The 26,530-nt window shown below is 45.8% G+C and overlaps 1 protein-coding gene across 1 annotated transcript in view; it reads left to right on the forward strand.

The window, feature by feature from the left end:
• The first annotated feature begins 14,577 nt into the window (after positions 1–14,577).
• CARMIL1 (capping protein regulator and myosin 1 linker 1) overlaps positions 14,578–26,530 on the forward strand; it is a 318,183-nt gene continuing 306,230 nt past the window's right edge. Inside the window, exons 1-2 of the mRNA XM_025890957.2 lie at positions 14,578–15,083; positions 19,502–19,599. Of these exons, the coding sequence (XP_025746742.1) occupies positions 15,044–15,083; positions 19,502–19,599 (138 nt within the window). The 5' untranslated portion in view covers positions 14,578–15,043. The remainder of the gene's footprint in view (positions 15,084–19,501; positions 19,600–26,530) is intronic.

Genomic DNA, 26,530 nt, shown 5'->3' on the forward strand with positions numbered 1-26,530 from the left:
TGATGACTGTCACCAACCAAAGGTTATCATTAACCTAATTCTCTGCATTTGAACTCAGGGCAAAGGGAGTAAAATGGGAGGAGTAAAAAGGAACACAACACATATGGAGAGTGTAGGACAGGAAATAGCATAACTTGGGTGCCTGGGTGGCTCAGTTGGTTAAGCGACTGCTTTCGTCTCGGGTCGTGATCCTGGAGTCCCAGGATCGAGTCCCGCATCGGGCTCCCTGCTCGGCGGGGAGTCTGCTTCTCCCTCTGACCCTCCCCCCTCTCATGCTCTCTGTCTCTCATTCTCTCTCTCAAATAAATAAAATAAAAAATATTAAAAAAAAAAAAAGGAAATAGCATAACTTTCTAGAAAATGAAAAAAGACCAATGTGGTGGACACCTGGAAAATCAGCAAGATATGCCTCTCGGGACAGACTCTCACCTGCCAATCCAACAGAGGCGGTTGTTCAAGCAAGAGTGTTCGTTTATTCAATCGTGGTGTGAAATACAACAGTCATATGCTTGGCAAAGTGGGCCCGGTTAATGGTGGAAACGGTCAGAAACAGGTAATCAGCGCCTCGTGTGGAGGTAGCCCCCACGTTATTTCTGGATCTGATTCTTTGTGGACTTAAAGAACTACTTGAGGACTTTCACCGAGAAACGTTCTCCTGGGAGCTCCCATTCGTTCATGTCACAAATTCTGAGCGCCCACTACGTGTCAGGCTCTGTTCTAGACACTAGCAAGGCACATGGTCCCCCAATGAGTCCCAGTCTTGGTGCCACCTGAGCAGGAGCACGTTGACTCTGCTAGCCACCAGCAGGTGGCAGTAGTAACCATTTCTTAAGCAACATAATAGCTTTGGGAATAAATCCGAGGGCAGCTCTTTAACTCAACCTGCAATCAGAAATAGTCTGGCGCTGATGTGCGACCTTGGGACAGGCATTCCACCCCTCTGGAGAGCCCGAATAAAGGAGATAATGAAAGCACCTAGTTCATAAGTTGTCTTGAGGATTAAATGAGAAAAGGCATTTAAAGAGCTAAATATGAAGGAAGGTCTGGTGAACGTTGGCATGCGGTATGGTTGATACTGTTCTCATGCCTTTTGACACAACACATCACCTTGCCAAAGTAGGAGTAAAATCAGATGGCTAAAAGTAGTATTTCTCCGTAGAGCAACAATGATATTAACAGAGAAGGAGGGGGTGTACATAACTAAAAGTGTAACAAAGGATTGAATACAACCTTAGGTGATCATCTGAAAGAAAGCAGGAAATTGGGCAGGGTTTTAAATTACTGTTTTTTCTCATTTTTAGAATATCTTGGCTGCCTGATGGCTACCTAGTTGTACTAACTCAAAGTCAGTGTGAATTACTGGTCAATTTCCTGTCTATCAGAAGTTCAGTTGGCTGGCTAATGGAGTTCCTTGCTATATAGCCAAGGGAAGCAGAGGGCTACAAGAAAGTGAACAGTTTCTAATAAGCTTATTGTTTCTTGGAGAAAGGAGATGGTTGTTCCAAGACCTCCAGACTGCCTCTGTTCAAGTGAGCCAGAATTCAGGTTCAAAAGCCTCAGTGTCAGCTTACCTTGCTTCTAGAAAAGATACGGCAGAGCAAAACCGGGGAACAGAGTTGGGGGCTGAGGGGTGAGTAGGAGGACTAGGGTTCTCTCATAGGGCTTCGAGAATGGGCTCAAACAGATTCCCAGACACAGACAGCTATTTCTCAAGATAATCTGGATATGGAAATATAGGTATTTACTGAATAAATTCATCCATATGGGAATGATTAAGATGCTTTGGGGCATAGATGATTCCAGTACAATCTCAAGAGTTCAGGTAAAGAGGCCAACTGTGTTTCCATTTGCAGTCCAAAACATCCACACTTTTCTCTAGTAACAAATAGTGATGTCTCACAAGAAATCTTATCCTTTGGGGAGAGCCCCACAGCCTGAACTGACAAGCAACTGAGCAACACTATGCTCATTTTTATGAAACCATGTGATGAGATTGAACAAAGGAGCAAGAACCTACTAGATGAGCCTCACTGCTGATAAGACGTCAAGGGCTCAGCATCTGTAAATGGTAGCTATTACTGTTGTTGTGACTTCTCATCTAACTAGATGTTTTTGAAGCAGACTTGATTTTTCAGAGTAGTTTTTGGTTCGCTGCAAAATCAAGTGGAAGGTCCAGAGATTTCCTGTACCCTTCCTGCCCCACATCAGCAGAGCCTCTCCTGTTACCAATATCCGTCACCAGAGGGGTACCTCTGTTACAACGGATGGACCTACCTGGACACATCATTGTCACCCAACGTCCGCAGTTTGCCGCAGAGTTCACACTTGGCGTTTTACATTCCGAAGGTTTGCATGAACAGCCACTAGGAGCTGAGGATGGCGCCTGGCTGGCAGCTATTTTTCCAGAAACAGAGACCTTGGTCCTATAATGTATCTGCCATTATAATATCCCACTGGCCTAAAAATCCTCTGTGCTCCCCCCTCTCCCCTCGGTCCCTGAAACCACTGATCCTTTTACTGTCTGCATAGTTTTACTTTTCCAGAATGTCATACAGTTGGAATCATACAGCATGGAGCCTTTTCAGATTGGCTTCTCTCACTTTGTAATATGCATTTGAGGTTTCTTCCATGTCTTTTCATGGTTTGATAGCTCATTTCTTTTTAGCACTGAATAATATTCCATTGACTGGATGGACCACAGTTTATTTCTCCAATCATGTCTGAAGAACATCTTGGTTGGTAGATTTTTTATTTAGAGAGTTTGAAAAAATAACAAGAACTGCTACCTTCTCTTTTATCTTGGCTTATTCCTTACTCCCACGTCAAAGCCACCTTCTAGAAACTGTTTCTGATATCAGGTTCCAGAAGTGATAAGCAAAATAAAGGTTAATTTTGTGTACATAGATATTAGTCAAGAAGAAAAAGAGTGTGAAAAATACTTACATTCACTAATAAAGTATTTGCTATCCTTACTTGATTTTGTGATGTATCGATATGTTAAAAATACACACACACACAACACGCACACACACACACACACATACACACACCCTAAAGTTCAAGGGAGCAAAGCAAAACAAAACAAAACAAAAACAAGTATAGCCCCATCAGTCAGCAACCATGACACAATAATTTGCTGAAATTTCCTCTTAATTGTTTTTTTCTAAGTTTTATGCCAACTTTATTATGGTAGCAGAATTCTAAAATCAGCCCCCATAACCCCTGCCTTGACTACTCCCTCCTGTACTACGTGGAAGGACCTGTGAATCAGATGGGACATCACTACCATGATCAGATTATGTTATGCAGCATAGTTAACTTTAAGAAAGCGACCCCTATATTGGGTGGGCCTGACCTAATTGGGGCAACCCTTACAGGCAAAGGAGACTTGAAACACAAGAGGGATTTGATGGAAGAGAGGCTTTTGCTGGCACTGAAATGGAGAAGGGCCATGTGCCAAGGAATGAGAACAGCCACTAGGAGCTGAGGATGGGGCCTGGCTGACAGCTATTTTTCCAGAAACAGAGACCTTAGTCCTATAAGGAACTAAATTCTGTCAGCATCCTCAGTGCTTGGAAGCAGATTCTTCCCAAGAACCTCCAGAAATGAAAATTCCTGGTAATATATTTTAAAATTCTGATAACTCTTTCGTCTTCTTTGATTTCTAAAATAGAATCCCCAGGGATTCTTTAGTTTTCGTGGATGCTATGATTTTTTTAAATCTGTCTCATGATGTAATTGTAGATTTTTTTCATCAATCTTATTGTGGCATAACCTACGGACAATAAACCATATGCATCCATTTCAGGCGCACAGTTCAGTGAAGTTTGACGAGTGTGTGCACTCTGTTCCTCCAGCCATAGTCAAGATATCAAACATTTCCATCACTCCAAATTGTTCCATGTGCCTCTTCCCAAACACCTCCCAGCTCCAGTTGCCAGGTAACAGCTGATCTGCTTTTTGTCACTATGGATCAGGTTTGTCTTTCCTAGAGTTTTATGCAAATGGTATCAGTCAGTATATAGTCCTGTGTTAATTCTGCTGCTCAACAGGTTTCTGAGATTCATCCGTATTGTTGCATGTACCATTATTTCATTGCTTTGTGCTGCTGAGTACTATTCCACAGTATGAACATGCTACATTTGTTTATTCTTCTATTGTATACATTTTGTTTTATTTCAGTTTTGGGATGTTATGAATAAAGACACTATAGACATTCTTGTGTAAATCTTTGTGGGGACATATATTTTTATTTCCCTTAGGTAAACATATAGGAGTGAGTTGCAAGGTTGTATTCCCAGCATATGGTTAGCTTTGTAAGGAACTGCCAAAGTATTTTCCAAAGTAATTGTATAATTTTCCATTCCTACTAACAATGTATGAGCATTTAAGTTACTTTGTCTTCACCAACACTTAGTATTTTCAATGTTTTTTATTGAAATTAGTGGATGTGAAGGTTCTCAATATGGTTTTAATTACCATTTCTATGATGGTCAGGTTTTATTGACTTTTAAAAATTATTTGTCCGGGGTGCCTGGATGGTGCAGTGGGTTGGGCGTCTGACTCTTGGTTTCAGCTCAGGCCTTGATAACATCATGAGCTTGAGCCTCGCATCAGGCTCTGCACTCAGCACAGAGTCTGCCTGAGGCTCTCCCTCTCTCCCTCTCCCCACTCCCGCTCTCTCTCTCTCAAGTAAGTAAATAAATCTTTGAAAAATTATTTGTCCATTTTCAATTTCATTGATTTCTGCTCTGATCTGTATTATTTTCTACTTACTTTGGACTTCATTTTCTCTCTCTCTTTTTTTCTTTTCTACAGCTTCTTCTTCTTCTTCTTCTTCTTCTTCTTCTTCTTCTTCTTCTTCTTCTAGTAGGTTCTAAGCCCAATGTGGGGCTCAAACTCAAGACCCAAAATCAAGACTTGCGTGCTCTGCTGATGAGCTAGCCAGGCACCACTTTCTTTTATAGCTTCTTAAAGTCTTCACTAAATGCCCAGGATGAGAACACTCAAATCCCTGCTTGAACTGGTCTGAAAGCTCAATATCTCTTTGCCCTTCATGAGTTCTAGGAATAGCTAGCTGGGTTTACAATACCCCAGTTGTCTGTTGCCTGCCCTTGCAGAGTTTCACCCTATTTGTGTCTGACCTAGTACTCAGCCAAGACTTGAGGGATTTCCTCTGCTGATATCTGGAGCCTTCTTCAGCCCAGCTTCCCTCTCCTTAGAATTCTACCTTGCAATACCCAGCTGTCTCTGCCTCTCTAAACTTTACCTTGGCTGGCCTTCCTGCAGGATCCCCCTCTTTGCACCCATGATCCAGCTCTTCCCAGGCAGAAAATGGGCCATCATAGCGGTCTCTTTCCTTGTTTCCTTTCTCTCCAGGATCCCACTCCTGTCCTATCTCATGTCCAATATCCGAAAAATAGTAGTTTCTTGTATTTTGTACAATTTTCTACTTTTTGATGGGAAAGAATGTCTAATTCTTCTTCCGTCCTGACCAGAAGCAGAACTTTCCTCACTACAGAGTCTTCCGAGCTCTCCTGCGTTCCTTGTTAGGGTCTCTTGCTTTTACGGTAGAGGCTTTCCTCAAATATCAGTGTTCCTTAGGTGTCCATATTTAACAATGAGGCATAACAAAGCTGATCTGAAGCTCTATGTGAATGGGCAGGGCTGATCTACTGACGGGGCTCAATTTAGGGTGATAGATGGGGATCTGACTTTTCCAGTGCCAAAGCCCCATGTATCAGTAATCCAGGTTTTCTTTCTTTTTTAAAACATTTATTTATTTATTTTAGAGAGAGAGAAAGAGCAGAAGGGCCAGAGGAAGAGGGAGAATCTCAAGCTGACTTAGTGCTGAGCATGGAGCCCAACGTGGGGCTCGATCTCACGACCCTGAGCTCATGAGCTGAGCCGAAGCCAAGAGTCTGATGCGAAACTGACTGCGCCACCCAGGCGCCCCCACAGGGTTTTCTTTTAAAGTTACTTGATAACCTGGGAGACAGATTCTCTAGTCCTCTATCTGAAATTATAAGCCTTGCTGTTAGACTTTCGAGAAGCAAGCCGAGAAAGAAGTTGTGGGGTGGGGGGTTACACTTAGGAGGCAGATTGTCTCTAAATGTCCCTCTTTTCAGTGTGGTATGACTTCTGACTTTTCCCCTCTGCTGTTCCAAGACTCAGTCCTTTTGATTCAATCTCTCCAAAGAGTAAACCTCCAGTCTTGGGCAGCTGTGGGTGGGTGGGGGGAGTGGCTTTTGGGGGTGGCTTTTGGGGGTGGTAGGTGATCAGCTGTGTAAGGTGGAGGTGGGAATCTGAGCGTCAAACGCTTCCTTTTTAAAGTGTTTATCACCCCTCCTGGGTTTTCTTGCTCTCTCATTCTGCACTTCTGCATTCAGAGATAATTTGTCTCTGGTTCCTGAGATTTTTCCTGGGTTCTGCTATAGAAATTAGCTTACTTTTTATTTGCTTTCTCTCTGCTGGTTTAGAATTTGTCTTTCTTTGATCTGTTAAGTCAGTTACCATTCCTCCACCGGCTTCTCCAGTTTCCAAAATGTTGACTTTTCTTACTTGCTACCACCTCCTATTTTTTGGCCCTTGTGGTTTTATGCATTTTGATGTAAATTTGTAGACTATTTTTAAGAGCAGTTTCAGATTTACAGAAAAAGGGAGCAGAAAGTACAGAGTTTCCATATACCCCCTGCAAAGGAGAAAAATGGCTTTCCTCCTTTTTATTAAGGATTTATTTATTTAGGGGCGCCTGGGTGGCTCTGTCAGTTAAGTGTCTGCCTTCAGCTCAGGTCACGATCCCCAGATCTTGGGTTCGAGCCCCGAGTCAGATTCCCTGCTCAGCAGGGAGTCTGCTTCTCCTTCTTTCTCTGCCCCTCCCCCCACTTGTGCACACACACACTCTCTCTATACATTTATTTGAGAGAGAGAGAGAGAGAGCATGAGTGGGAGGGGCAGAGGGAGAGGAGAGAGAATCTCAGGCCGACTCAGGGCTGAGGGTGGAGCCTCACATGGGGCTCGATCTCATGACCCTGAGATCAGGACCTGCTCTGAAACCATGAGTCAGACTCTTAAGCTTAACCGATTGCACCACCCAGGCACCCCGTTCCTCTTTCTGTATGGGAAAAACCCAGTTCTTCTCTCCTGCATCTTTCTTTCCTGTGTTTCTTTTTTATTTTTACAGAGAACATTTCACTTCTGACATTTCCGGTCACTGAATGTATGGAAGTTTTTCCCCACAACGAGCAATTCTCTGTGACATCGGCTGGGTGTCCCACAGTGTAGTTTCATTCTGACCTATCTACCTGGAGATAGTTTGGATATGCCACAGGTTAAGGGCTCAGTCCCATTGGACTGTTCCCATCCCACTTAAGAAGCCAATCACTAGGAAGTCTCTAGGTCACCCACAACTTCTGTCCGATTTGGCTACAAATCAGAGGTTCCCATGATCCCCTTCTCAGGTTCCAATAATTTGCTGGAGCATCTCACAGAACTCTCCCAGAAACATATTAACTAGTTTATTAAAGGGTGTGATAAAGGGCACAGAGGAACATCCAGGTGAAGAGATACATGGGGTGAAGTCTGCGAGGCTCCTAAGAGCAGGAGCTTCTGTCCTTATGTGGTTGGGTTGGGTCACTCTCCTGGTGTGGATGTGTTCACCAATGTGGAAGCTTTCTAAACTCCATACTATGGGGATTTTATGGCAGCTTCCTCACGTAGGCACCATCAATTATTAACTCCATTTCCAGTCCCTCTTCCCTTTCTGGAGGATGGGGGTGGGGCTGAAAATTCCAAGCTTCTAAGCAGGGTGGGTCTTTAGGTGGCCAGCCCCACGCAGGAGCCACCAGGAACCCGCCCAGAGTCGCCTCATTAGAACAAAAGATGCTCCTAGTGCTGTTAACACTCAGGAATTTGTAAGGGTTTTAGGAGCTCCAGGTGAGGGACAGGGTCAAAGACTAAGTATTAGAACAATAGATGCTCCCGGTGTTATCACTTAGGAAATTACAAGGGTTTTAGGAGTTCTGTGCCAAGAGCTGGGGGCAGAGACCAATGTACATATTTTCTATTATCTCACCCCCCCTCAGCCTCCACCCACCATAATTTCCCTTCTTGTTAACATCTCACATGAGTTTGGTACATTTGTTACAATTGATGAGACAATATTGATACAATACGATTAATTGAAGTCCATAGTTTACATTAGGGACTCCATGGCTTTTTTTCTCTCTCTCTCTCTCTCTTCCACTCTATTGGGAAGAACAGCATTATATAAATGTAAATATTAAATCCGTTGTGTTCAACAGAAAGTCCGCTGGATAGCCTTTTGGCTACTCCCATTCTGGAGTTATCTGCATTCCGCTTACCCCCTTTTTCCAATTCCTATTCACGCTTCAGCCCACTGCAATTTATCTTATTCCCTCATCAGTCTACTGAAATTGATCTCTCCAAAGAAAACAATTCTTTCCTTACTGCTCACTTCAGGCAATACCCGTTATTCCTCATCACATTTGACTTTTCAGCAGCACAGGACACTGGGAACACCTTCCCCTTTCTTGAAGTATTATTTTGTCATGTCTTCCCAGCTTGACGTCCTCTTTCTCTGGTTTCTGGCTGTTTCTCTGTGCTGGTTGGTACTTCACTGGTTCTGTAGTAGGACCTTTTCTAAGACGTTCCCACTGATCCCTGCCCTTGATATTCACATTGTGCAGTCACCTCCCTCACCGACCTGGGTTGATCCACTGATCCCTGTGACCAGCAGAATACAGCAGGAGTGAGGCATGTCATTCCGAGAATAAGTTATCAAGGGCACTGCATTTTCTGTCTCAGCTTGTCTTCCCACCCCCGGGCCCCCCACCCCCCATCACTCACGCTGGAGAAAGCCAGGTGCTCCTCCTGAGGATGCCTAAGCAGCCCTGAGTGTCCTAAGGAACTAAGGCTTCAGCCAAAAACCAGTGAGGATCCGAGATCTGCCAACACTCTGTGAAGCCCAATGAAGGCTTCAGTGGACCTTCAGCTACACCTGGCCGCGGACCTCAAGCGCATGAGAGACTCTGAGCCAGAACCACCCAGCTAAGCTGCTCCCAAATTCCTGACACACAGAATCTTCGATGTAGTAAATGTCTGAGCCTCCAGGTCTTGGGGTGGTTTGTTACACAGCAATAGATAACTTATACAGTCTCCCTTGCAGCTCTACTTTTTCTGGTGGCCTATAATTCTTCAGAGTTCAAGTTCTTTCCTCCTCACAGTCCAACTTTCCTTGTTAGATCTCACTCACTTCCTGAGATGAATTTGCTCTATGATAACCACGGTCATCTAATCAGACAAGTTAGATTTTCATACAAAATTCTATGACTTCAGATACCATATGTTGATGAATCTTGAATCTACATGTCAGACCTTCTCCTGAACTTCAGACTTCCCTATCCAGCCACCTGATGACCATCTTGCCTCAGAGGCTCTGTGGGCACCTCATGCTCTTCAGATCAAACCTAAACCCCTCATCTTGATTCACCACATATGCCCTCCTCAGTGCTTGCTTTTCCAGTCAGTGACAGCCTGCTCCTCCCCACTCACCAACCTAGAACCCAGGGCCTCACCTCCTCTCCCTTCCTCCCTCCATCCGCTGTTCTCCGATCTGACCAGCGCTTTGCATTTACCTTGGCTCAGGCTACTATTGTTTTTGTTGGTTTTTCCCCCTCTCATTTATTGCAACAGCTTCCTAATTTCTCTTTCTGCTTTTAGCAGTCTTGCCTACCTTCCCGTCTTTTCTATTATTCCAAGCAGGTAATCCTTCTAAATAAGAAAATCGGATTGTGGTGCCACCTTACTTAAAATCTCTCAAAAACTTCCCCTTTGCTCTTTGGATAAATCCAAATTCATTTGGTAGTTCCTAAGGTCTTGCAGGACCTTCTAGTCCCCCTCCATCTCCACTGATTAAAACTCAATTTATTTCAATTTCTCCATGTTTTATCTTGTTTTCTGGCCTGTACACATTTTCACTCCCACCTCCCCATCCTCCATTCCGCACCTCGGCATTTGGAGCAATTGCCTTCTTCTCTCTCTCTCTCTCTCTCTCTCTCTCGACTGCTTCATCAGGGTTCCATGAAAAATCCGCATAATTCGCCCTTTATATCCTCTGGCAAATAGTAAGTGCTCAACTCACATTTGTTGAGTAAGTTGGTAAAGGCATCTCTCCACGTAGTGCTTTCTTCCCCTTCAGTTCTATGAAGTTCTATGGCACTTACCGAACTCATTATTTGGCCCCTAACGAAACGTTTTGCATTTACTTTTATGATTTTCTAAAAATGTTCAATTTGGTTAGATTTAATGAATTCACACCTGCCACGGGGCTGACACTGGACTGACTTAATTGCAGGGCAATCGAAGATCACCTTAATCTTCCTCCTAGAGAGGGAGCATCTTGTGGGCGGGTGGGGGCCAAGCCCTGGCCATCTGCAAACTTCCCACAGAACATAGCCCAAGAGCCTGGAAAAGGGGCGTAGTAAAATGCTTGGCCTGCAAATCTCAAATTCTGGGTTCAACCATTGACTCTTACAAGCTCTGTGACTTTGAGTAAGTCACTCCTCAAATCTGAACTTATTTCCTCATTGTGATATAAAGACAGAGGAATTACGGTTTCTAACCTGTCAGAGGCTATCAGTTGTCAGATGCACCATTGATTCCAGAACAGATATTGTACTTGTGTTGGGTGTGGGGTGTGAGAAGCATGATGTTAATTGCCTACGCCAATTATAAAATGCGTTCTGATTTCATTAACATGAAAATGAGCAAAAGTGCTTCTTTGAATCAAGGCAATATGATGTCTTTGGAAGTGTTCAGGTGTTCTGAATGTGGAAAACCACTGGGTAACTGTGATTTCCGATGATGGCACGCTCAAATAGAGTTTCTGAGTTAATAGCTGAGTTGACTTTTTCCTTCTTGCTCAGTCTCATCTGTGAAGGATTTGCTCTCATTATTATTGACAATTTCAAACATACATAAAAGTGAGAGCAATGAGCTCTCATGTACCCATTGTCCAGATGCAACAAAAATCAATACAAGAGCTCGTTTCATCGTTATTCCTATGCAGTTCCCCATATAATAGCATTTGTGAATACTTTAAAGGAATATTATCTAATGGTCATTTACCTTGCACTGTCTTCTAATCAGAGATACAATATTTTTTCCTGGAGGTGTTTGCAAGCTTAGTGTGCATTGTATATTTTTCCAGAAAGGTTTATATTAACCCAGTTGAGAAACAGACATCTCCTTAAGAAGGCCTCTAGCCAATGATAGTTGCTAAGGGTGGGAAATGGAAATTTTTTTGTTCCTATATATCTGAATATCTTCCAGTTTTATTTTTTAAAAAAATATCTTATTTATTTATTTGAGAAAGAAAGCGTGAGAGAGAGCATAACCAGGGGAAGGGGCAGAGGGAGAGGAAGAAGCAGACTCCTCACTGAGTGGGGAGCCCAATGCAGGACTCCATCCCAGGACTCTGGGATTCATGACCTGAACAGAAGGCAGATGCTGAACCGACTGAGCCACCCAGGCACCCATATCTTCCAGTTTTAAAACCAGTTCTCAATGTAGTATGCAAAATCAGAAATTGACTTGGGTAAGTTTATGGGTTTGTTTGTTTGATTGTTGATAGCTTGCTGATTTCTTTTGTGTTTTGTCTCCATGGGTTTAATCATTATATGATATGGTTCCAACAATAGTGTATTAGATCATTACAGACATTAGTATTTTTGGCAGATTTTTAAATTCAGAGTGTACTTTCTCTCCAGAATGCACTACAAAATCTACTATATGGATATGAATGTGTGCCTATGAACCAAAGATAAAAGTCTATGCATAATTTTCTAAAATAATTTTGTTACTCCATATATATTACATTTTGCAACTGTGTTCAGGTGCAGTACGGATGCTCTGAAAAACCAGTTTTCTCTTTCTTTCTAATACATTTCAGTCTATCAGTGCTAGTGGTAATGCCCAAACATGGCTATATATAAATATTTACTTAGACAGGGGCACCTGGGTGGCTCAGATGGTTAAGCGTCTGCCTTCTGCTCAGGTCATGATCCCAGGGTCCTGGGATCGAGTCCCGCATCGGGCTCCCTGCTTGGCGGGGAGCCTGCTTCTCCCCCTCCCTCTGCTTCTCCCCCTGCTCACGTTCTCTCTCTCTCTCTCTCTCTGTGTCTCGAATGGATAAATAAAAAAATCTTTATAAAAAATATTTACTTAGATAAAGCCATAGTTCATCTCATTTATAGTGACAATCAGTGTCATGTGGTGGTTTAACATGAATTAAGACAGTATAGGCAGGGATGACCTTACAATTCTGGAAGTTAAAGGGCAGTTTCACTGAGGAAAAGTTTGTGGCATTGGAGCGGTGGGTAGATTTCAGTAAATAAGCACTCGTTTCAGAATTCGAAATGCATTCTCTAAGCTGGCATCACTGATTCTGTTGTGCAGGTGGACGTTTACCACGGGCTGGGTTAGGCAGCATTATGAACAGTGCTCCTTGCTGTTCTGAAACATATTTGAATTTTGCACCCAAAATCAGCCAGTCCTTTTTCGGCATCGAGATAGGAGGTTTATTTGAATCCGTGCCTTCAGAGATGCTGGAACCAATCAAGACCCTTCTTGCAGTGGAAAAAAAAATGGAATCTTTTATTGAAACCCCAGCTTTCTCTACAAGATGCCAAGGAGCACTGAATTACAGGACTGCCATACAGCCTTTCCTTTATTCTTTCCATCACCCAGGGCCACAGGAAAAAAAAAAATCTTTTGTCCTTATTTTCACAAGTTACCACATGGTTTGGAACCTTCAGGGCTACTTCTGAAACTCCATTGGTGTGTGCCAGAAAAATCCTCTTTAACACACACAGTTGAATGGAAGATAGTTTTGAGATGTTAATTTCCATTTATTGCACAAAAAAGATATTTAATGCACAAAAGAAACGTCCAACTTAAAGCAACTTCCAATTTTTGAGAAAAACATCAGGGAGCCTGAGGCCACAAGCTTTAAAACCAATCAGTTAACAAATGTTAATTGAACACCTATTTTGCACAAGCCTGTTGAGGAGGTTTTATAAGTCTGAGATAAAGCCCTGCCCTCAAATTGCCCAGAGCCTAGGTAGTCGGGCAGACAAATCCAAACTCAGGGAACAAAGCAAGTTAAGCAGTAAAACCAGATAAATATATAAGCAGTGTAAGAAGGCACCGTATGGTTTGGGCTTACAAATGTTTCAGGCAATATACTCTGCTGATTTTGAATACAGCGAGCACAGTACCCTGAAAACCCCTGAAAATCTTCACAGAGAAGGTACACATTGGGCTGGATTGAAAACACAGGTAAGAACCAAATAGCCTTAATGGGTTGGGAAAAGCAAATAGTCTTGGAAAGAGTCAGGTTGTCAGAGGGGGATGTGGGAGAGGTTAGAAGTGTAGCAAGGACCACATCGGGACATGCCTTAATGGTAACACCAGGCAGAGAGGCTGAAGATTACTTTTGCCCATCCAAGGTCAACAGCAATGTTTAGAACTAGGGGATTCCCTTCCTTTTCCTCCCTCCCCTCTTTCTGTCCTTTAAAAACAGAACCTGATTCGACAGAGCCCTTCCCAGCTGCCAGGAAAGAAAGCAGCAAGCGAGGCGCTCACAAGTATTCCTGGCCCCGAAATTGTCTCTCTGGGGGTGGGGTCTGGGGAAGTCGAGGGAGTGGGGCCAGGTAGCACCAGACCTATCAGCAGCCCTGATCCGGGTTCTGTGAACACTGCTCAGCTAGCTCTCTAAGTCCTGGGGTTAAAGGAGTTGCCGCCGCGAGTGAAAGGCTTTTTCCAAAGCGCTCTCTCAATTCCAAGGTCTTGCGATTGTGGCTGGGCACATAAAAAAGTGTCTTCTCCCCATATGGTTAGTGTTTCCAGGTTTCGTCTAGCTCCTGCTCACCAGGAATAGAAAATTAATCACGCTGATGAAAAGACAGCATGTCACAGGGAGGGCTGTTACAGGAAAGTGCGGAACAGGGTCGCAGACAGAACGGGCTTCCGTGCAGACGGGTCTGCGGAATCGGCGTGCCTCTGCAGTCTCCCATCCTCGCGCTCCCTCGGCCGCCGGGAGGTGGGGACAGGGAACCGGGAAGCCCGGGAACACCCGGCTCGCCCCGCTCGCAGCCAGCAGATGGCTCCCGGGCTCGCGCTCCCTCGCTCCCTCGCCGCATCTCCAGACGCAGGGCCCGGGTGGTTTAGGAGCGAGCTGCAAGCAAGGGCGCCCGCCTGCCCGCCGCCGCCGCCGCCGCCGCCGCCCCGCGCAGCCGCCCTCCCCGCGGTGCGCCCCGCGCTAGGGAGCGAGCGCCGGGCGCGGGGGGCCGGCCTGGGACCCGTGCGGAGGCCGGCTCTCGCGAGGTGAGGAGGAGCCGCCGGAGGAGGAGGGGGAGGAGACGCAGGAGGAGAAGGCGGGGGAGGAGGGAGGGGAGGGGGGGGAGGGGAGGGGGGGGGGGGGAGGGGGGGGGGGAGGGGAGGAGGGGGAGGAGAAGGAGGGCCGGAGCTGCCCCCGCCCAACCCCAGCCCGGCAGGAGCGCGAGGAAACCTTAGCCCTGCCGCGCCGCGCCGCTCTCCCCGCCCTCTCCGCACGCCTTCCGCCTTCACCTAGGGCCGTAGGTGCGGCGCGGGGCTGGGCGCTAGCTGGCCGCGGCTGGAGCAGCGCCGCCGGGAGCCGGGAGCCGGGAGCCGGGAGCCGCGAGCCGGGAGCCGCCGCCGCGCGCGCCCGCGCGGAATCCCCGGGTCTCCGTTCCGCCGCCGGGAACTGCGGGGAGGCGACATGTAGCAGCGGCTGCAGCAGAACCGCTTCGTATTTGCAACTCTTTTTTTTTTTTTTTTTTGAGGGGCGGGGGGCGCGGCAAAATTGTATCTCCGCCCTCGCTTTCTTGCCTACTCCCGTGCGCAAGCTGCATCTGCCTCTAAAAATTGAGGGGCTTGGGGGAGGGCGGGGGGCCGTAAATCAGAGTTGGACCGGCACTGCCCCCGCGCCTGGAGGGCCACCATGACCGAGGAGAGCTCCGAGGTTCCCAGGGAGCTGACAGGTAAGAGTGGCGCCGCCGCGGGCTTCCCTCCTCGCCTTCCCCCTGCCCTCCTCCGCCTTCCCGCAGGTCCCGCGAAGTCGCGGCGCCCCTCAGGTCGCCGCCGTGCTGGGCGGGGCGCCGGGAACTTTGCTCGCGTCTCGCCGCCTGGGAAGCCCAGTTCGGGGAGGGCGGCCGTGGGGGGCAGCGGGGGCCCCGGAGTCCGGGGCGCCTCCCCAGCCGGGACCCGGGGTGGGGGGGAAGGTCGCCGTGGGCGGAAGAGAGGGGAGGGCTGCCTCGGGCTTGGGAGTTCTGGAAGCGAGGAGCACCCTGTACAGCGACCAGCCCACCGCCCCAAACTCGGGGAAGTCCGGGAAAGGCCAGCGCGGGGCCAGGGGGCGAGCGCCCAGCGGGTCGTCTCCGGCACCTGCCCGGCCGCAACCCTCCGCCTCCCCCTCCCCCCTCTCCGGGCGAGGTGCTCCTCCCCGCCCCCCGGCGAGGTGCTCCTCCCACACGCAGCCTCGGGGGAGGGGGCGCTAGTCTGGAGTGCCGACTGAGCCGAGCGGGGCTTGGCTTCGCCCAGCCCGCGGGGAGCGAAACGGTTACAGGAGTGACGCATGCTCGGGCCGGGAAACTGAGGGTTAATGGTACAAGCTTATTTTAATAATAATTAACCTACCGATTCTCCCCATCCCGCATCTCAGGGAACCAGTGTGCAAGGTGACCAGTTGTTTGAGTCCCTTGAGGTTTTTTTTATGTTTTTTTTTTTGGTGTGTGTGTTGGGGGGGTAGTTGGGCTGGATTTTATGTCTTCGGGTTTAACTTAATTATGTGGAGGGTTAAAATGGCAGAGTTAAAATGAGGTGGGGATGAGTGTTTGAAAACCCAGCGTTTAAGCGTGTGTGTATGTAGAACACGTTGTATTTTACCAAGGTGTGTGTGTCTCTGCGCGCGTGTTTTGAGCCCTAGGGACCTGTATTCCTTACTGTACCATCCTTGGCACACTACACAGAAAGATGCTGTGTAATCGGGGCTGACAGCCGGGGGGAGTTCTGCCTGCCCATTCATCTGCACTTGAGAAATTTGCCCCTTGGTCTCTCCTCTTAGCCATAATACTTTGGAAGAGTTGTGTGCCCTCTTCCATTAGTACCTAACTCAGCAGGTGACACTTGATGTGGAGAAGGTGTTGCTAGGTTTGTATGAAAGCTTCAGCTTTTGTTAAATTAAAACCCCAAAAAACCCTTACTTTTCACCCAAATTTAGGATATGAAGTTACCGCCCCCTTCCCCCACTCTGGCTTCTTCTCTCTCCCCAACCCTGTGGAGTCGGCTCCTGAGATAAAGCATCAGCTGCCTTTGCTGGAGTGAGTGGCCCATCCGGTTCTGGGAGGCTGAGGTCTTCCCAGCACCCTACCCGGAAGAGGAAAGAATGCCCAGAGTCTCTGCAGATGCCTCCCAAGGTCCTGCCAAAGTTTGGGGGGAGGGCTGGCCTCCCTGGCCAGGGGAGAAGGATGGCCAAAGAGGTGGGCAGATTTTTAAGTTAGTTGACCTTGAGCCCGGTAATGAAAAGTTAGGTAGTTATCAGACTCAAGAGAGAGGGGAGGGATGGAAATAAGATACCTGGTTTATGTGAATGGTTCTCAAAATAAGTCCTTTGGTATGTTTGAAAAAGGCGAGTTAATCCTTATCTAGACATGGAATTTGTGTGTTTATTGAGTCTTGCCCAGCTCACATATCCTTCAACCAAGTGACACATGCTTTTGTGACATGCCCAGTACGATTTTTCTGGGCCTTTAAATGGCCTAATTAGCCTGGGACAGGGGAAATTCCTGCCCCTGCTTTTCTCTCATTACAAGTGCTCACAGAGTTACACTCAGATCAATTCAAAATGGCAACCATGTGAAAACCTCAGTGTATTCCCTTAAGCTAATCCCCGAAGACAGAAAAAAATGCGGTGCGTATCTCTCTGATAATGGAAGAAATACGGGTTTTTATGAAAAATTTTAAGTGCTAAGAAGAATGAGAAGACTATCTGTCAACCGTATTGCCTCTCTGAGATAGCTACCTTTAACCTTTTGGTGTCAAACTTTCCAGTCCTGTTCCACGTGTGTATGTTCTTACTGTTTTTTTCCAAAAATTTATTTATTCTAGAGAGAAAGAGCACGAGGGGGAGAGGGAGAGAGAATCCCAAGCATACTCCACATCCAGTGCGGAGCCTGACACGGGGCTGGTCCCGCCACCCGAGATCTTGACCCCACCTGAGCCAAAACCAAGAGTGGGGGGGGGGTTCAGCCGACTGCACCATCCAGGCGCCCCGCTTAAGTCTGTTGCTGATGTTCCTTTCCCACATGCCTTTTTAAGGGGGGGGGGAGGAGTAGCCTTTATCTGTTTTGAGCTCTGGTAAGATAGGAGCTGCGTAGAGAACTCCCAGCACAGTGAGGTCCCCCACTTGTCCCCTTTCTTCCCCAAACGTCCCGCCTGGTTGCTGGTCCCCCCACAAGCTGCACTTTCTCTTGTTTCCATTCTCTTCTCCGTGTGGGCGACGCTCTTCCGTCTTCTTCACTCTTACCTAACAGCAGCTCTAAACTTTTGTGGTGGGTTTCCGATAAGTATATTTGATTACCGCTTCGTAAACATATTTATTTACTTAACTACATATATACTTCATTTGTAATTTAAAACATAAACTGGAGTACATGGCAAATAGAAGTAAAAATTCCATTTTCTTCCTCCACCTCAGTGGATTATATAGTACGCTGTACTTTGGACTTGTGGCCTATGTCCTGCTCCTTTAAGGTTCTGCTCAGGGGTCCCTTCCTCCCCGAAACTTTCGGGAATCTCCTTGTCCATGATCTCTTGGTAGTGAGTGTGGATTTGCCTAGAGGCATTTATCTGTGCTCTCTAGGTCGTAAGCACCTATGAAAGGCAGAGGCTGTCTGAGTCCCAGCACCTAGTCGAACGCTTGGCACACAGGAGCTCCTCCTGTGTCCATATATTTGTTGAATATATGAATAAGCCAAGATGATTACAATATAGAATACAGAGCTTCGGAAGTAAAGAGGAGGTTGCCATATATAGATATTTATTTAAAGATTTTATTTATTCGTTTGACAGCAAGAGTGGGAGAGAGCACAAGCAGGGGGAGCGGCAGGCAGAGGGAGGAGGAGAGGCAGGCTCCCCGCTGAGCAGGGAGTGAGCCCGACGTGGGGCTCCATCCCCAGACCTTGGGATCATGACCTGAGCCGGAGGCAGATGCTTAACCGACTGAGCCACCGAGGCACCTGAGGTTGCTATATTTGGAAGTAGAACGTAACCAGGAGGAGACGAGGGAAAGGGCATCCCAGGAAAGAGAATAGTAGGTACAGAATCCTGGGGGTGTACAGGATGGAGATGGTGGGGATGATTGGATTGTTAAGTGTGTGTGTTGAGAAGTTAAACTGAAAACACTGTGGAAGGCCTTGAGTGGCCTGCTAGAGGGTTGAGGTTTATCCAAAAATGAAGCAGCTCATAGAGCAAGAGTGATGTGATCAGACCTGTGATTTTTTGGAGGGTCCCTTTGGTAAGGGAGGGACAGAGAGCTGGTAAGTGGGACATCATGGACTTGTGTTGGGGAGAGATTCTGAGCCCTTGAATGCGGGGGTCGGGAGCTGTTTAGGAGGTAGTTCTAGGAGAGTGGGTGACTGGCTTCCTATCTGATAGGAAACAAAATTTCCAGCTTCGTTAGTGGCCAGAGGAGTGGGGAGGAGAAGGAGTTTGATTTAGGGCCTGTTCCATTTGGAGCCCTCCCCGGAGTCGTTCCTGCCACCATCCAGATTTTGAAGTCTCCCCGTCTCTCTTGATTCCTCCTTTCTTGTTGTCTTTGACCAGTCTTTGGGGGTGTCGTGCTGTGATGTCTTCGGAAGGACAGATGGCCAGGATCACCCTTCCCTGGCCAAATTGTCCAGTCTGGCTCTGGTTCTTTGCCATAGTTCCCAACTGTGATGTCAGGCACTCCTAGAAAATGGTAATATTTCTATGCCACTGTGATGAACACAGAGGCTGCTAGGGGCCAGAGGCCAAGGGAGTTTTTGAATTCCTATTGTGCTTACGGTCTGCATGCAACACAGGCCTCCATGAACCTTCCTGATTGTTGCTCATGTTTTTTCTTGTGTGTGCATCCACTTGCCCAGCGAGATGATATTGTGCCTTGTATGAACTGGTATTAGGTCACATGCTTTTATATTTGCCTCCGCATCTGATCACGCAGTACAACGCACATAGTAGGTGATCATAAACTATGGGGTGACTGATAGCTATCAGGCTTGTTAAAACAAACTAAAAAAAAAAAAAAAAGACAAACCACAATAATAAGAACAACCAAAAATACTCCTTGAAATGTTCTCCCCTCTCCAGTGTTTTTTTCTTATTAATAAAAGAATATAATGAAACTCTTTACTTCTTTCAGAAAGCATAAAGGATGTTATTGGCAGAAAGATAAAAATTGCAGTGAAGAAGAAAGTAAAGTTGGAAGTAAAGGGAGACAAAGTTGAAAACAAAGTGCTGGTAAGTATTTTCGTTTCTTATAATGTTTGGAAGTGAAAGTGTTTTTCCTCTCCATTGTTTTGATTGCTTAATTTCCTTGAAACTCAAGTGCTGTGTTTCATATTTTGCTGGAAAGTTCTCAGGGCCATTTTGTCCTGAATTAATTGGAATATCTGCCCGTTGAAAGGTAACAGTAGGATATTTACATTTTTGAGATGGAGGTTATTTCTTAAAATTGTCCCAGTCACCCACACTGAGGTCATCTCCTACAGCCTGTTTTCAAATTATTCGATTTGATGTGAAATGGAGCTTATTTATAGTTATCTTTGTTGTGGCTGGTTGTATGATTTCATTTGTGAGGACTCAGGGAGGAGTTTAAAAAATTCATCTCATGTTGGTTTAAGTAGGTAAATGTTCTCAGATGTTATATTGGAGTCCATCTCAAGGCGAAGAAGACGCCTGTTATTTCATGGGACATTTGGTGTTTTGAAGGGAAATGGCTGGTGCAGGCATTTTATCTGCTGAGATTGGATTTGGGGTCCCCCAGCGTGTGGGGGAGCTGTTAGGGGCCCAGGGGTTGGACCATGTTGGGCACAGAGTGGGGGAGGGCATCGTCAGTTATTGGACTATACCTTTAGAGAGGTGAGGAGCCTTGTGGCATTATAGTGGCTCTTAGGTTGAGATTGTGGCAAACCTAGATTTAGCCTTAGGGGAGTACACCTTGTTTGTGTTTTTGTTGGAGAGAATATTCTATGTATCTTTTTATCATTGGCAATTTTCAAACATATGCAAAAGTAGAGATTAGCATATTGAACCCCGTGTGTGTTCATCCAGCTTAAACAGGTTTTCGTGTTTTACCAATATTGTTGATCTCCCCACTGTTTTTTTTCCCCCTCTTGGAGTTTTTTAAAACAAATCCCAAGCACCTGTCATTGAAAGAGAATATTTTTAATATTCTGTTTCTTCAGTTGAATTTGCCACAGAATCGCAAGTGTCGTTCTGATAACATCTGTCTTGAGAATCTTTTAGAATATCTGAGTGCCTTCCCCTGTAGATGGAAGGATTATGTTGTTGGTGGACGACTTCTCTTTCTCTGTGGTCCTTGTGTACAAGTCAGGATGGCAGAGAAATCGAAGTGGAAAACTTGACGGAGGGGCTTTGGCCCTGTGACAAAGCGTGTTCATGTAGCCTGCATTATTAGAGTTACCAAGAGCAGAATCAATGGGTGCCATCATTCTGATTTATTTTGCTTTAATAAAGAGTAAATTCCCTTAGAGTATATGTTACTCAATGTTACAGGTTAGTGGTATTTTGGGGAGGTGGTAGAGGAGAGAGAAGACATTTTGTTTCCACTGTTTGTTGTTTTATACATTTAAAGTAAATCTTTACATGGATGGATCCACCTTTATCTAACTAAGTTGTCATTGTCAAGTAGTGTTTGCTACAACCGTCTGACCTGGTGTGTGGTATTATTTGGTATGGATACTGTTCATCATACTAGGAAGGAGCCCATGCCATGAGTAAAATCTACAAAGTGAAAATTACAAAGACAAACTTAAGTGTCCAATATAACAAAATTAGCATCATTTACAAATAGTTATGATTAGTACTTAATGGTAAGGACCCTCCCCCATACACCCCAACCCCCCCAGCTCCCCACTCATCTCAAATAAGCTGGAGTTAAGGTTGTAACCAAATTTTACACGTCTTTGTATGTAAGCATTTATTTTCCCAAATCTGGAACCTAAGTACTTTCTGATAATTTGGCATAAACTTGTTTTGACTTTTCCTTACATGTATGGACAGGAATTATTAATTGAAATACTCGGAGTCTGACAATCTTAATAGAAATATTCAGGTCGGAGCAAAATGGTTAGTGACAAACTGACCTTCACATTGTTGATTTTGGAGTTTCTGGATTGAGAGAAGTTCAATTACTTAAATGAAAACACTGGGGGAATCTCTTTATAATGTTCATTTCTGACTTTCTTTGGCTGTCAGTCCACTAATATCGGTAGTAAATGAGTTGGTTTCATACTTCAGTATATCTTGTTTCAGTTTTCTTTCTTTTCTCACAGTGCCTGCTCTTAGCCTCCTTCCTCCTAAGGCTGGGGGTGTGTGTGTTATATGTCACTTAGTCCCCTCTTTTTACAGTGGAGACTTTATATGATTTGTAGCTTATCTTCAGTAGAGGGTTTATCTTCATCTTCCTTCTTCTCATGGTCATAATAGCTAATATTTATTGAACATTGACCAAGTGCTAGGCTCTTTGCCCAACACTTAATTATGCATTACCTGATTCAATCTCGCAGCAACTCCGTGAGGTGAGGTAGGCACTATTTACATCTTTATTCAGATTTGGAGAGGCTAAATAAATTGCTTCAGCTCATTTAGCTAGTTAATGACAGCTGGGATTTGAACCCAGATCTGCCTCACTCAGAGCCTGTTTCACCATTATTTTTTTAAAGATTTTATTCACTTATTAGAGAGAGAGAGAGCATGAGTGGGGGAAGGGGCCGAGGGAGAGGGAGAAGCAGACTCCCTGCTGATCAGGGAGCCCAACAAGGATCCCAGGACCCTTAGATCATGACCTGAGCCCAAGGCAGACGCTTAACTGACTGAGCCACCCAGGCGTCCCCTGCTTCACCATTATTCTCCAAATAAAAAGAAAATATCTTTTGGCTTGTTGTTCACTCTGTCACCAAATGATCAGGAAGATTTGGACCTTAGAAGGATCAGGAATCCTTGTGTTTATTTGGTTGATTGATTGATGTATACATAACTTCCAGACTGATTGAGCACGTGCCGTGTGCCATGCCTAGTGCATGCACAAGACTTCATGTATCCAGAGCCCACAGTCTCGCTGGGGAGGTAAACATGTCAGGGGGCCGTGCTTTGAGCTGTGCTATGAGCAGAATGACTGGAGGGCGGTCATCACAGCACATCAGAGGGACCCTAGACTCAGGCTGGTGCATCAGGGAAGAGTTCTTGAAGGAAGGCAACCCTAAGCTGACAATGAGTAGGGGTAGGAGTTGCCAAGGGGAGAGAGTAGAGACGTGTTGTGGACAAAGGGAACAGAACAAACCTGGAAGCCAGAAGGGGTTTACATGTTAGAGAAACCTCCGCAGAAGTAGGGGCTGGAGCAGGTGCGAAGTGGAGAGTGGCCAGGCATGGAGGGGATGCCTGTCCTTGCTATCAGGTGAAACCGGGACTGGTTAAAGAGGTCTCTTCTCACCACCTGTTTCTAATAATCTTTCCGTGCACTTTATCCTCTGGTGTCCAGGGAGGCAGTAGGGTTCAGTGGTTAAGGACTTGGGCCCTGGAGTCACACCTGAGTCACACTGCAGCCCAGCCGCATTATAACATTGTGAAGCCTCCTTCCTTTCGCTAATGAAACAGGTGTGCAACAGTATCTGTTTGTTCCTGGCTGCTTTGAAGCCAGGGATATGTTTTAATATGGCTTGGTGCAATGCCCAGCACATGATAAACAGCCACCGAATGATAAAGCAAGAGGAACCGAGAGATCCTACCTTGTTTTCCAAGTGGCACTGAAAATGCCACTCCAGATACCCGAGCATCTTTTGCCCTTATTTATTTATTTTTAAAAGATTTTATGTATTTATTCATGAGAGACAGAGAGAGAGAGAGAGAGAAGCAGAGGGAGAAGCAGGCTCTCCGCTGAGCAGGGAGCCAGTTGTGGGACTCGATCCCAGGACCCTGGGATCATGGCCTGAGCCGAAGGCAGACGCTTTAACCATCTGAGCCACCCAGGCGCCCATCTCTTGCCTTTATTGAGGGGTTGAGTTCAGTTCACCATAAGGCCAAGAAGAATATTTAGAGCTATGTCTCCTTTTCAGCAGGATGGAGTGCAACTGACCAGATATGAAATTCTGCAGGTAGGGCTCTGGTCACATGGAATCAGAAATGCTAGGATGTGCAGGGGGCAGGGAGATCTGTGGTCACATTCATTTGGCAATCAGGGTGTTAAAGATAAACCAGTGTCTTTACTATATGGCTTTTCAGAGCCATTAATACATCGATGCGCATGGTTGATTCCCAAGAATGAGTTGGAGTGTGCTTTCTCAATCTTACTTGGCCAGAGACCCTAATGACTATAGGTTAGGAAACCAGGGTGGAGCAGACCTGAGCTGGGGCCTCTGGGGACAGTTAAAGGGAAGATAGAAGAGGCTGGAACAGGCTGTCCATCCTTAGGACTGTTCTCCGGGGGTACGGTCGCTGGGCCCAGTACTTTTTATCTAAGTGGCGGGCGGGTCCGCTGAAGGCCACACACTGGTACATGTCATCTGTTGCTATAATACCTTCTCTCTTGTCCGTAGGGCATGTCACCAGGAAGTGATTTTGTCTGTCTTAGACTCTTACTCCATTTTCTCATTTGCTAGTTGAATCTTTATCCAATTTTTGTGGTACCTGGACTTTTATTTATTTATTTATTTATATTTATTTGTTTATTTAAAGATTTTTATTTATTTGAGAGAGTGAGCGAAGGGGTACAAGCAGGGGGAGTGGCAGGGGAAGGGAGAAGCAGACTTCCCTCTGAGCAGGGAGCCTGACCTGGGGCTTGCACCCAGGACCCCGGGATCATGACCTGAGCTGAGGGCAGATGCTTAACCCACTGAGCCACCCGGGCACCCTGGTACCTGGACTTTTAAAACTGTTTGAATTTATGCATTTTTTTTTTTTAAGTTAAACTTTTCAGTTTTGGATCATTGTAGATTTACATGCAGTTGTGAGAAGTCATACAGAGAGATCCTTGGTACCCTTTACCCAGTTTCTCCCGTATTGCAAAATCACATTCAGGATATTGCTGTGCAATGCAGAACATTTCCACCACCACAAGGACGACTCCTCCTGCGTCTCTGGGCCACACCCACGTACCCACTTCTCTGACCCCTGGGAGCTGCTAATGTGGTCTTCATTTTTAAAATTTTGTTACTTCAAAAATGTTATGTAAGTGTAATCACACAGAATATATATGCCTTTGGGGGATTTTTTTCTTTTTTTTCACCTGAGACATTCCCCCGGGGTGTTGCGTGTAGACATTATGTCCCCCCCGATCCCCGCTGGGCACTGTTCCGTGGTCTGGATGTCCACTCGCCTGTTGATGGACCTGTGGGTGGTTTTCTGTTTTGGGGTTATCTGGGGGTTATTAGGAATAAAACTGAGATAGACACAGAGTTACAGGCTTGTGTGTGAACACGCATCTTCATTTCTCCCTGATGAATGCCGAGGAGTGCAATTTCAGGTTTGAATTGGAATTGCCTGTTTAGTTTTAGAAGAAGCTCTCAGCTGGTTTCCAGAGTGGCTGTATCACTGGGTAGTCCTACCAGCAACGTGTGAGTAATCCAGTCTCTCCAGGTCTTTGACAGCATTTGGTATTGCCTGGACGTTTTCTATTTTCTTTTCTTTTTTTTTTTTTTTTTTTTGAGGATAATGGTTGAAAGAAAAATATTGTCAGGAGGAAGCAGGGTCCCTGGTGACCTGCTCCCACCCACGCTTCTGGTGTTACAGGCCTCTGGGAAAGGAATGTGGTTTCCTCTTGCCCGGGTGGTGGCTCTGAAGCATGTGGAAGGTTCATCCCTGGTCTCAGCTTCGTTTCTTTTCTGTTCCATTTTGGAATTCGGGTTATATCATCTTTGCCAACCCCTTGTTCTTCCACACCCTTCATCAAATGGGCCAGCAGCAGGAAAACAGGACTGCCCTTCTTCCTAGACTGAGGAGGCGGGAGACATGGTATCACCTGTTCGCTTGGAAACAATTCATCCATTATTCATTTATTTCCTTTTGCAAAGTTACCCCAGAATCTCTTTAATGTATTTTTTAAAAATTTGACTGTGGATTTATAACTTTTAAGCATCTTCATTAGGTTTGGTTGGAATAACTGTCAGTTAATACGAAAAATGTTAAAAAGTGTAAGGATGTTATTTCGGGGGACATGTATCCCTAAAATATGTTGGTGGCGGTGCTGTCTTCCATTTAGAGGTAAGCTGTGCTTACCTCTAAACATAAAGTCTGTGACCACCTGTTTATTTAAAAAATACATTCAAAGGGGGACTGTCTCTCACCTAAAAGTTTTGCAGGTATCTGGCCCACTTTGTTGTGAATGATTTTAAATCTCAGATATTCTCGGATTTGGAAAGCATTGTGCTTTGGGATGAGGCCACGTTCATTTCATGTGGCCGGTTGTTTAACACTTGCCTGATTTCCCGGTCCTTCATGCCTAACACTTTCCTGATTTCCCGGTCCTTCATGCCTAACCAGCGGTATGGCCCGTGGCATGGTCATTTCTCAGACAAATAATCTGCTCTGGAATGGGTGTTTTGCGGCTACTTTCAGGCGACATCTGCCTTGGCCAGTGGTGTCCAGACTTTTTTTTTAAACCAATATTACCTTTTTAAAACACATTAGTTTTCCAGGGAGCCCATAAAGTAGAGCTATTTTAGGAGTCTGTTTTGCACATTTAGAGTTGAATCCAAAAGAGTATAAACTCAGTGGTCTCAGCGAGGCTGTTTTGATGGACATAAATTAGAAATAGGAGGAGGAGATCGGATTTTGTTTTGGCTGCACAGTATAGAGACTCCTTATTCACCAGTTAAGTGGTACAAATATCACAGCTTTTAAAATAGCTGGTCCTGCCGTCTCAGGATGCTTTCCAAGTCAGGATGGCAGGAGCAGCTTTATTCTGAATTCTGTATGCATGTGGTTTATGCGGACAGCACAGCTTACCTCTAATATGTCAAACTTGTGCAACACATCTGATCACGCGTGTGTGTTTTCTTCCCGTGGTTATGGTAGATGGAGAGCGGAAGTTCACATCAGATGTCTGGAGACTGTGGTGGCCTCTGCAATACACTGTTGGAAGATCATTGTCCCAGGTCTTCGGGCTCACTTGCCTTTGTGGGAGGCTCTTGTGTGCCAGTTGTTGGGTAATTCG

The sequence above is a fragment of the Callorhinus ursinus genome, unplaced genomic scaffold (assembly GCF_003265705.2).
Source record: "Callorhinus ursinus isolate GAN/ISIS: 27379988/994484 unplaced genomic scaffold, GSC_fseal_2.0 scaffold26, whole genome shotgun sequence".
Taxonomy (NCBI): Eukaryota; Metazoa; Chordata; class Mammalia; order Carnivora; family Otariidae; genus Callorhinus; species Callorhinus ursinus.